Source organism: Nicotiana tomentosiformis, chromosome 11 (genome assembly GCF_000390325.3).
Source record: "Nicotiana tomentosiformis chromosome 11, ASM39032v3, whole genome shotgun sequence".
Classification (NCBI taxonomy): domain Eukaryota; kingdom Viridiplantae; phylum Streptophyta; class Magnoliopsida; order Solanales; family Solanaceae; genus Nicotiana; species Nicotiana tomentosiformis.
Genome location: NC_090822.1, coordinates 28,981,649 through 28,993,532, shown reverse-complemented (window position 1 = coordinate 28,993,532; position 11,884 = coordinate 28,981,649). Strand labels below are relative to the sequence as shown.

General features: G+C 35.2%; 1 protein-coding gene across 4 annotated transcripts; it reads right to left on the bottom strand.

Moving 5' to 3' along the window:
* Positions 1-265: 265 nt before the first annotated feature.
* On the bottom strand, positions 266-11,884 carry LOC104108685 (uncharacterized). 4 transcript variants are annotated; one of them, XM_070188456.1, is made up of 6 exons: positions 11,792-11,884; positions 11,084-11,227; positions 4,610-4,647; positions 3,260-3,326; positions 1,637-1,821; positions 266-660 (listed from the first exon to the last, which is right to left on the bottom strand). In XM_070188456.1, the coding sequence occupies exons 2-6, from the start codon at positions 11,113-11,115 to the stop codon at positions 482-484; spliced, it is 501 nt and encodes a 166-aa protein (XP_070044557.1). In that variant the 5' UTR covers positions 11,116-11,227; positions 11,792-11,884; the 3' UTR covers positions 266-481. The 4 variants fall into 4 exon arrangements, with proteins under 4 accessions (XP_070044557.1, XP_070044558.1, XP_070044556.1 ...); XM_070188457.1 differs by lacking the exon at positions 11,792-11,884 and adding an exon at positions 11,719-11,735; XM_070188455.1 differs by lacking the exons at positions 11,084-11,227; positions 11,792-11,884 and adding an exon at positions 4,977-7,790.

Sequence of the window (11,884 nt, the reverse complement as noted above, 5' to 3'; positions counted from 1 at the left end):
ATCGTGAGCGAATTGTTAAGTGCCGCGTGTACTTAGTTAAAGAGACTAAGGACGTGACACTAAGCCCTTTGAGTGCCTGTCGTTGGCCCCTAATTTGAGTCGTGACAAACTGCTTATTACATGATTTGTCAAATAAATTAAATTTTCCCCTTTCCCTGATGCATCTATGATTTTGTGGAAACAGGACCTTAGATTGTATTATATGGCTCAATATTTTCCATCACAAGTTTGTCGAATCATAATAGCCAAGTCAACTCAATCAGAATAACAAAAACAAATTTCTATAAATTATTTAGATTACAGTACGGACCCAAAGAAAAAAACCGTACAATATGATAATACAAACGTACTTTAGTACTATATTCTCACAATAACTACAATTCTAGTGAATTAGTAGTATTTTTATTCTTTCACACACAAGACAACACACCACTTTTTATTTATTATACACAAAAACGAGAATTCTGAGAGCATTTGATGCTTATTTGCACGTGTGGTAGCAGTAGCAATAACGTCTAAAGATGCTCTTCTTAATGCACATACCCCTCTTTGCCCCCTCTTTCTCTTTGCATTCTTCGTCGCAGTGTTCACTAATAAAGCAATAGCCAGAAAATGTCTTGCTCTTCCTTCGACAAAGTTTGCCCTCTGCCGCTTGCATCTCTGCATGGAACAACAACTTATCATAAGTTTGTTTTTTGGTGAAAATCATTTATTGGAATATGTGAATTATTTCTCAAAAAATAATAGATACGGATCCATGTATAATTTCAATTGGATACCAACATATAGTGATTATAGCGATAAATATTTCATATTATATAGCAAGTAGGGTCTAAGTGTGCAAAGGCATAAAAAATACTCATAAATAAAATGATGATGAAAGAAGTACCAACCATTGGATGAAATTAGGAGGAAGCACAAGAGGAGAGCAAGGAAGGTTGTGTAGCTCACTAGTGACTTTGCCATATTCTTATACTTTGGATGTAATTAATGAACTTTCTATTAAGTTATTTGTGTGTGGAAACCATTGAGTGAAGACAGGTATTTATAACAAGGCCTGACACTTAATTTATTGATTTAGTCAAAATATTCAATGAAACTGTACGCAAGTGGTTGGCTATTCAAGGAAGAAACGAGTAGTGTAAGGAATGGAGCAAAGAATAATTTATGTAAGTTAAATATTTGGCTAAATTTTGACTGACTCGATCCTCCTTTTTATCTTTTTATAAGATGAAGGAGGAGTATGTTTCCTCATAGCACAAAGGAACTGAGTTAGCACTCTGAAGTAAACAAAAATAATATCATTCTCATCCTCGATATTTATTACTCCTTCCGTTTCAATTTAGATGAGGTAATTTGACTCGGCACAAAGTTTAAGGAAAAAAAAATTGAAACTTGTGGTTTTAAAAACTTAAGGGGTAAAAGCTTTGTGGGGCCATGACATTGTATGGTTATAAAAGCTTCTCATTAAGTGTAAAATGGGTAAAATGAAAAGTTTAAAATTAAATTATTTTCAAATTTAGAAATGTGTCATTTATTTTGGAACAGACTATAAAGGAAAGTACGTCATCTAATTTGAAACGGAGGGAGTATCAATTTTACCACTTCTACCTAAATACATAATTGACTATTTTACCTTTGGCATACCTGTATTGGAGGAAAAAGAGATGACATGTGGACGGCCAGCAAGCTAACGGGGCATGACATGTGGGGCATCGATGTAACGACAAGTGACATTCTGAATTAGATGAGTTAAGAATGCAGGAAAGACACGGAGAAACACTCACGGGGTTACGTAGGGAAAAGAACCGAACCTGACAACTGTTAAAGAAGAAACATGAACGAAATGCATAAAGGCTGCAAAAACGGAAGGTACACGAACCAAAAGTAAATAAGGAAGGGGAATCGGTACAGTTATAATGAATCTTTAGTCATAAATGTAATAGTTATGGTCACATATGGTAACAGGCAATCTATACAATTAATACCATTAGTGAGCTCAAATTAAGCATGGGAATCATTATAATTGTATGCTCCTATATAAGGACAGAAATCTCATTTTGTAAGGAAGGGTGACGATTATTATTGAAATCCACACTATTATTCTTTGTTTTATTCTCCAAGCTTTAAGCCTAAATTTTGAGGAGTGATTATCAGTTTATTTATTATTTTCCTTTGTCAGTCATTTCCATTCTTTAAGCTATTCTTCCAAAATTGTGGGAAAGTGAAGTAAAGCTTGGTTATCAGTAACTTGATTTCTTCTAGATATTGACTTTGACCGAGAAATTTATTTTTGGTTAAACAACACCCATTAAGGAAATACGAACTCATAGAGAAAAAAAGATGTATTCACTAAATTAACCTTAATTAATTGTTACCTTGATTCATTGAAATATGTAAATAAGGGCAAATTTTGAAAAAATAAAATTAATTTCTTCTTGATTATGTAACTAATGGACACTTATTTTGAACCAAAATAAAAAGGTAAAATGATCACTTATTATGGATCGGATGGAGTAATACTTATCTTAGGTTACATTGGAAATCTTGACTTCTTCTTTAATATTGTATGACCAAATATTTAATACAGTTCGTTTTCCCAAATATCAGCTAGTCATTGACAAGGTCCATTTGAAAGAAAAAAAAAAAAAAAGGTCCATTTGAAAAAATAGTCTACTCCCGCTATTATAATGTTTCTTCCGATTGGAAGTTTCTTCTTGTTTCAATCGGCCAATTACCTTGAGATCTGAATAAAAAGTCAAAATCCATTGTTTAATTCTACAAATAATCACTAAAAAAATTGGAAAAATAAAAAGTTCGAATTCCAAACAATTTACAGACTTTTATTTTGGGAACGGGGGTTGTCTAATTCCTGTTGGGTTTGAGTAACAATGCAGGAATAGGCACTAAAGTCCTCATTATAAACTTATTACAACATGAATTTTGAACTGATTATATTTTGATCCAACTTTGATTCGCCAATTTTATGGTTACACGAGGATAATGAGCAAATTCACTTCAAACTCTGAGTATTCGTAATATTTGAATACACTCTGGTCTCTGATAAAGTTTTTTTTTTTTGTAATGACGTAACTTTACTCTAAGCCTCGAATATATAACAAAGGTAAAGATATATATATACACACACTAGAGAGGTGATGCCCGTGCCTACATATTAGGTATTTAGTTTATGCACGGGCCTATAGAACATTCAAGCTTTCGACCGATAGAAAAAAGGCTTAGAAAAATATTTCATTACCTCCTTCTATAGTAATGCCAAGAAATGCTTGAAACTTGAAAGCTGCAGTAGTACATTACTCCTCTAACTGAAAAGAATATGCACTAACTATAATAATCAATAAAAAGCTTTCAAGTGTAAAAGAATGTAACAGAAAAAGTCTCTCAAGTTGCCTATTCTGTGGAGAGCTTGTTAGTCTAAAGTCTATCATTCTTGTTTAGACAAACAACAGACTAACATTCTAATCTTGTATAGAAACGAAAAAAAAGTCTCTCATCACAAGAGCAATTCCTCCATCCACTCATAAAAAATTTTGCGGCGTTCTTGTTAACAGGATTACCGATCTTTAGCTTTCTAGGAAAGCATGTGTTTGAAATCAGGGAATAGGTTTTTTGGCATTACAATGCACAATATTTAGTATAAGGGCAGTAGAAAATACGCGTTCATATTACTATATTGTACAATCCATTGTCATTTGATGTCATACCAACTTAAAAAATTACAAATATACAAAACAAGTATATTCTTTTTTTTCGAAAAAGTTCAAGTGCAAAGTTTTGCAGAATAAAATTTATTCTAAGTATCTCCTTTGAAACTTCTTCCTACAATATTGGTTAATGTACCTAAATATTACAAGCTATATTCACTATAATATTTGATAATCAATCCTAACTGGGATATTTAATTGTTTATTGTGCATAATATTTGACAATGCCAAACCAGATAGAATGTAAGAAAGAGTTCATATGGGAGAAATTAAGTAAATACACACACAGAGAGAAAGAGAGAGAGAGAGATAGTCGTCCTTAATCTTTTGTGCACTCTCACAATTTTAGCATATATTTTTATAACTGGAAGGTTACAATATTACCATCTTTCATCAGGCTATGACAACTAACTTGAAATATGAAGTCATAGAAAATCTTCATACCTCCTTTTTTTCAAGAAGGTAACATAAATCGTGATAACTCGTTTGTGGAACTGATTATCAAATTGCGATCCTAGTGTATTAGCAGATAAGTAGTAAAGGCCTTTATAGAAAAGCTACTGTAATTTGTTGCTAAGCAGCTCATTCGACTGCCTAATTTTCTTGCATAGATTGTAGATGTTGAACTAATTGATGAACTTTAAATCGGTTTGCATAAGTTACTTACATGAACATTTTTAACCAACTTCTCTTTATTGTGATTTTCATGCTACTTTACTCCTGGTAATTTCAGGCTTAAATACCATACATAGACATTGCATAAAATTGAGACTAAGACTCTCTAGAAACTTATCATATAATTATCTCATATTGCTGATCTTAACAAAGATCAATTATGATGAATCTGACAAAGACTACTATTTTGCGGAGCGAGGTTGACTAACCTTCCCATGGTGCCAGCAATCCCGTGAAGGCTGGAAACCTGCAATCGCAGACTTACGGCATTAGTTATTTCAGTTGATCCCGCGGTCACATCTGCCTTCTCCCGAAAACAATCAAAATAAGATTTGTGAACTTCATTACACCATATAAAATGAGTTAGACATATCATCAAACACCTTGGATGCATAATCCACTTCAACAACTATAGTATTACTTATGTTCACATTAAACAAAAACAAGAGAAAGGAACACAAGTTGATGAAAAATATCCAAATATATAGGTGTGATATTGTATTCTGTTTTTTCCTTTAGAAGGGATTGAAACAAAAGCCGGTGAAGCATATACATGAGACATGTATTAGCACTAACCGCAAATAACCAATCCCGCCTCTTTCTTGATGGTATACTCCTATTATTCGAAGTGGCAGTTCGAGAAATTTTGGAACAAAACAAATTTTAGAATAATGAACGGAAAGAAGCATGTAATCATACTTGTTAGAAGAATCTAGAAGCTAAGGTGAAGAACAAAGAAAATGAGGATAAGACATAAGAGAGTGAAAATCTCATTCTGTATATCTTCTTCAATGCATGAGTACTGTACATATCTACACAGCACACACGGGCACCGCCTCTAACTAACTAATTAATTAATCGACTTATTACAAAAGAGTAACTTCAATACTCCCCTCAAGCTAGATGATGGTACACATCTAACACCCTAGCTTGGATAACAGATAATAGTGTGGTGTTGCAACCAACCCTTTTGCGAAAAGATAAGCTAGTTGATGTTTGCTTCCCAAATATTCTGGTCGAATCAGTCCCTTCTTGATCTTCTTCCTAATGAAATGGTAGTCAATCTCGATATGTTTTATTCTCTCATGATATATTGGATTAGCTGCAATGTGCATTGCTGCTTTACTGTCAGTGAAAAACTTCACTGGTGTTGATATGTCAACACTCACTTCTTTTAACAAACCTTCTAGTCAAACTACTTCAGCTACTGCTGCTGCAGTACTTCTGTATTCAGCTTCAATTGAGCTTCTGCTTATGGTTTGTTGCTTCTTGGATTTTCAAGATATCAAAGACTCCCCTAACTTAATTGCATAGCCTGTTACTGATCTTGTTGTATTTGGACAAGGAGCCCAGTTTGAATCACAGAAGGCTGCTAACTGCTCTATATCAGCTCCTATTTTTAAGAGTATACCTTGTCCAGGTGACCCCTTAATGTACCTTACCAATCTCAAAGATGCATTCCAATGTCATAATTTTGGTTGCTACATGAACTGACTCAGTATTTGTACTGCAAAACTAATGTCTGGCCTGGTAATGGTCAAATATAGTAGCTTACCTACTAACTTTCGAAAACTTCCAGCATCTGTCAATTGCTCATCATCAGATTTCCCAACACGAGTATCATACTCCACAAATGTGAGTTTAAGGTTAACCTCCAGGTAGTAACAAGTTTGGACCCACTCAAACCAATGTCTTCAAGCAATTCTAAAGCATACTTTCTTTGATTAAGTAGAATCCCAGACTTCGATCTTAAAACTTCAATGCCCACGACATATCTCAACTTTCCTAAGTCCTTTACTTTAAACCTTTTATGACGTGTATCTTTACCTTCTTCAATCATCTTCTTGTTGCTCCCTGTGATGAAAATATCATCTACATACACCAAGATTATGATTATATCATCTCCATCCCTCTTTGTTAATAGAGAATGATCATAAGAATTCTGCTTATAGCCTGCTTTTATTAGGGCATCAGTGAGCTTGATGTTTCATTGTCGAAACTTGTTTTAAGCCATAGAGTAACTTAAGTAATTTGGATACCTTATACTCCACATGTCTGTGAAATCCTTGAGGCAAATCCATGTATACTTCTTCAAACAAATCTCCTAGTAGAAAAATATTATTTACATCCATTTGTGAAAGATCCCAATTTCTTGAGGCTGCAATAGATATCATTGTTCTTACAATTACCGTCTTGGCAATTGGTGAGAATATTTTATGATAGTCTAAACCTTCTTGTGGTGTGTACCCTTTTGCCACTAGTCTGGCCTTGTATTTGTCTATTTCTCCATTTGTTTTGTACTTAATTTTATATACACATTTAGATCCCACAGTTTGTTTACCTACTGGGAGATCAATAATTTCCCAGGTGTGGTTGTCCTTCAAGGCAGTTATTTAATGCCCCATGGCTTCTATCCACTTCGTTTCTTGAGCTGCTTCTTTAAAACTTCTTGGTTCTGCAACAGTTGAGACAAGACCAACATAGGATTGATAGGATTCAGGTAGATAATCGTAAGATATATGAGCAGTAATAGGATAGTGACAGAAGGCTGGAGTCTTCTTCCCAGTAATATAGTCTTTCAACCATGTAGGAGGCTTAGAGACTCTACTAGGTCTAGTTCTATTTGATTCTTGGTTATCAGACCGATCCCCCTACAGCTAACTCTTCAAGTTGCTCACCTACAGTTTGTTCAATAGACTACTCACCTGCATCTTGTTCATTTGTGATAGCCTGTTATTGGTTCATCTCAGCTGGTATGCTGCAATCTGAGATGTTATCATTACAATTTGGACTGATATTTGTCTCCGAGTTGTCCAGGTTTTCCTCTAGATCTGTTGTGTTCTCCAAATGTGTTCTTTCTAAAGAAATGTCAAACACTGTGTTGTTTTCATCAGATGAGTTGGTAATTTGAGATCCTGCTTCTGGTGTAATAGGATCAATGCTCTCAGTTGGAATTGGATCCAGCAGGAACAAGTCACCATCTCTATTGTCTCCATAGTTCCTTTCCTTGAAGGGAAATATAGTTTCCCCGAAGGAAACATCCCTGCTAACCAAAAAAGGACTTAGACTCCAAGTCATACAACCTATACCCCTTTTGTGTTTCTGAATAGCCCATAAACATTGTCTTATTTGCTCTTGTTGCAAATTTATCTTCTCTTGGTAAGACACCGGCACGACACAAACATCCAAACACCCTCAAATGTTCCAGTATTGGTGTTTTGCCATGAAGTATTTCATTAGGTGACTTCCCTTTGAGGATTGCAGTTGGGAGCTTATTAATTAGGTAAACTGCAATCCTTATACACTCACCCCAAAATCTAATTGGGACAGAACTCTAAATTCTTAAAGCTCTTGCAACCTTCAAAATATGTCTATGTTTCCTTTCCACAGTACCATTTTTCCGTGGAGTGTATGTGCAACTACTTTGATGAACTATTCCAAGAGCAGAAAATAAAAGCACTACATCTAGAATTGAAGAATTCTATACAATTATCACTTCACATTTGGACAGTATCAAACATACCCAAGTATATATACTATAGTCATCAACAATTGTGACAAAGTAATATTTCGTATCATATGTAGGTTTTTTATAAGGACCCCTAACATCTAGGTGTACAAGCTGGAAACTACAGTCTGTTTTACTTGTGCTATCTGGGAATGTTGACCTGTGTTGCTTTTCCATTGGGCATATTTGACACTCCTGTTGAGTATGCTAATCTGCTAAACCTTATAAGGACCCCAAACATCTAGGTGTACTAGCTGGAAACTACAGTTTGTTTTACTTGTGCTATCTGGGAATGTTGACATGTGTTGCTTTGCCATTGGGTATATTTGACACTCATGTTGAGTATGCTCATCTGCTAAACCTTTCAAGGGAGGAATGTGCTGCATTGCTTTCATGGATGGATGTCCTAATCTTGAATACCATAATTTTGTGTTATAGTTTCCTTCTATCATTATTGTTGCTGCTACTGATTTTATTGCTTTTCTAAGGATGTAAAGACCATTTGTTTCGCTATCAATCCCCATCACCTTGCCACTATAAAGACCTTGTAAAAGACAGAAGTCAGGAAAAAATTTAATAATGCAATCAAGATCTGTGGTCAGTTTTGATAGTGAAAGTAGGCTGAACTTGAAGTCTGGCACGTGTAGAACATTTTTTATCCTCTGTGCCTCTAGGATTATTGCACTTCCTATATCTGTTATTTGTGACATGTTTCCAGCTGGTACCTGCACTTTTCTACTTTCCTGACTTTCTAGTTTGTTGATGTCAACTAGTTTATCATTGAAGGAAGTGATAAGATGAGACGCCTCTGAGTTAATGATCCATTCAAAGAGACAATCATTCGACAACATGGAAAAAATACCTGCCATGTTGACTTTGCAATCACCAACTGAAGATTTGTTCAGCAAGTCCACAAGCTGCTTATACTCCTCCTCTGTGAAGTAGTGGCCTTAAGACTGGCTCTCAGTAGAACTGTTCCCTTCAGCAGAATTATTTCCTTCAATTATTGCATTATTAGCATAGGTCTTGAAGCCACCAGCACCCTGCATTGGCTTTCTTTTGCTCTTAAAATCAGGTGGATATCCCATAATTTTGTAGCAATTCTCTTTTTGATGCCCCTTATACCCACAATGTTCATAAATTACACCAAACTTTTTGCCTTTTATCATTTGTCCCCTGCCAGCTAACATAGTCAATGGCTCCTTATTCATGTCCATTACACCAAGAGCCCTTTGGCTTTCTTCTTGTATTACTAAGGCATATGCTTGATTTACTGATAACACATGAGTTTTTAACAAAATTTGGCTACGGACGTGAGCATAGGTCTCATTTAATCCTACTAGAAATTGCACTAGACGTTGCTGATAAAATATTTCAAGAAAAGTTTCTGATTCCTTACAATTACATCATCGGCCTGGTATTAAGGTGTCTTGTTCATCCCATAAGTCTTTCATTTTAGTAAAGTGCGTGGTAACAGAATCAGTAACTTGAGTTAGGGTTCCAATTTGAGTCCAAAGGTGATAGAACCACATCATTACATTGTTCCCACAGATCCACTAATTCTCCTTTGTTTAAACTCTTCACATATGTTCCTTCTATGAAACCTAGCTTGTTCTTCCCCAACAGAGCCAAACGCATCGATCTACTCCATAATCCATAATTTTATGGGCATGTTAGCTTGATATCTATTAGAATCGCTCCAGGCGTATCGGATGGTTGAAGAGAGAGTGGATGACGATGGTCAATTTGAGGCGTTGATGTGTCTCCCATGGCGGACAACTCTAGATTTGACAATGGCGAACCAGTTGGGTGAAGAAGAAGAAGAAGAAGCATATTCAGAGCCCTAATCGCTGTTCTGATACCATGTTAGAAGAATCTAGAAGCTAAGGTGAAGAACAGAGAAAATGAGGATGAGAGAATAAAAATCTGATTATGTATATCTTGTTCAATGCATGAGCACTGTACATATATACATGACGAGCGCAAAACACACGCTTAAATTGTGCTTGCTAGTCAAAGATAGTATAGTATAATTATCGTCTCCACAGGGATTGGATTTAAATAGTATTCTCGTAGTTTGTAGCTAGATTGCTATCCAGAAGGATCAACAGTTGAGATATATATAATTAATAATCTAAAATCTACAGCTATTGACTAATGACAATATTAACAAAGGTAAGCAAGGAATTTATCAATGGGAGAAAATATGGGTTGATGAGATAGGTGCAAGATAGTTGTTTGGGATCTAACTCTAGATAATTCACTTCTAATGTTCAAGTGAGTATCTCGAATTCACTTAATTATCAGTACAAATGTTTAGTAGAAACTCCTCTCTCAATTAAGTTTCAAACTCACAATATGAACCAATTTAAGCTCAGTGAAGATATGCAAGAATTCATAATGGATTGGTCTTTAGGAGAACCTCTTTCGACTATCCTCCTAACTAGGTTTAATCAAGGATTCAAATGGCCTCTTTCGATTACTTAGAAGAATCTATGAACTCAATTAACAACATAGTGTAAATATATCACAAGTTATGCCTCTTTCGATTACAAGAATAAGTGAACATAGATGCAACAATTAAATCTTCCAAAAACTATTCAAATACATAAACATAGAGTTATAATCCACAAACAACCATTACTACACCAAATCCGTCAAAACCCAAAAGGTTCTATTCCATAGACACGGAGGAGTTCTTCACAAATGAAACAAAAATAGAGAAAAACATAAATACAATCGAAACCCGGATTTGAGTGAGGAAGGATGGATGAAATCCTTGTGCTCTTGCTTCTCCTTCTTCTCCTAAGCTTCCCTAGGTCTAAGGTATGTCAATAGTGTGTCAAAAATGGTGTTTTGGGGTATTTAATCTGCCCCAAAGCAAATACCGGACAAAACTACCCTTTCTTAGCGAAATCAGATTTTTCCCTTACAGGACATGCGCGACCACGCACCTGGTCGTGCACTTTGCACACCATTCTGCCCCAAGTACGCGCCCTATGCGCGACCGCGCATTTGATCGCTCACCTGGGTTGTATAAGTTGAGAATATGGGAAAGTGTAAAACATGAAAGTTGTAGCCTATTTAAATAGCTTTCCAACGATATATTGTGGATCCCAAACGGAGTTCCAAGAAAAAATGTTATATGTAATTTACTGGATACTGCACAGTATACCTGCTCGATTCTTCATTGCGTTCCACTATCATCCGTTGATCCCCGAACTCGATACTGACTTAATTCTTGGGCTTTTACTTAGAATTCAAAGCTCCAAAATAGCATGAATTCATGCCACAATATCTATATAGCTCGGAATGACTCCTACGGGGAATAAAATACACAATAAGTGCAAAACACACCTATTAAATCTCAACATAAGTAAAGTGTGGTGAATTAGAGTGAAATAAGCGACTAAAATACGGGATTATAGCCTACCATCAATACACAACACACATGAGCACTGCCTCTAACTAACTAATTAACCAACTTGTTACAAAAGAGTCACGTGACTTCAATATTACCGGAGATCGAGACAAACTTTGGGTGGGCTGACTTTGCAAACAAAATTCATACTTTTGATTTTTTTATGAAACGATTTAATTTTGGAGTTGTTAATTTGTACCAAAAGAGAATTAATCAAAAGACATCAGGAAATAATTATCCAAAATCATAAACTAGCATTCATCAAGGTATTTATTTTTAAGCATGTATGTGAAGATTAGATACAATTATAAAGATCCTAAATTCTAGAATCTAGCACGAAATTACCAACAAAGAGGCAATAAGCAAAGATAGATTGCAGAAGAACTTACCAGAATTGAGAGCTGAAACTAACATATATCCAAAAAAGTGCAATGAACGAAGAAAATTTGCAGAAATACTTACCATCAAAGAGATATAGAAAGTTTTAGAAACTACCAATTAGTGAAAGAGAGATGAAGCAGAGAAGTAGAAAAGAAGGTAATGCGCTTAGATGAC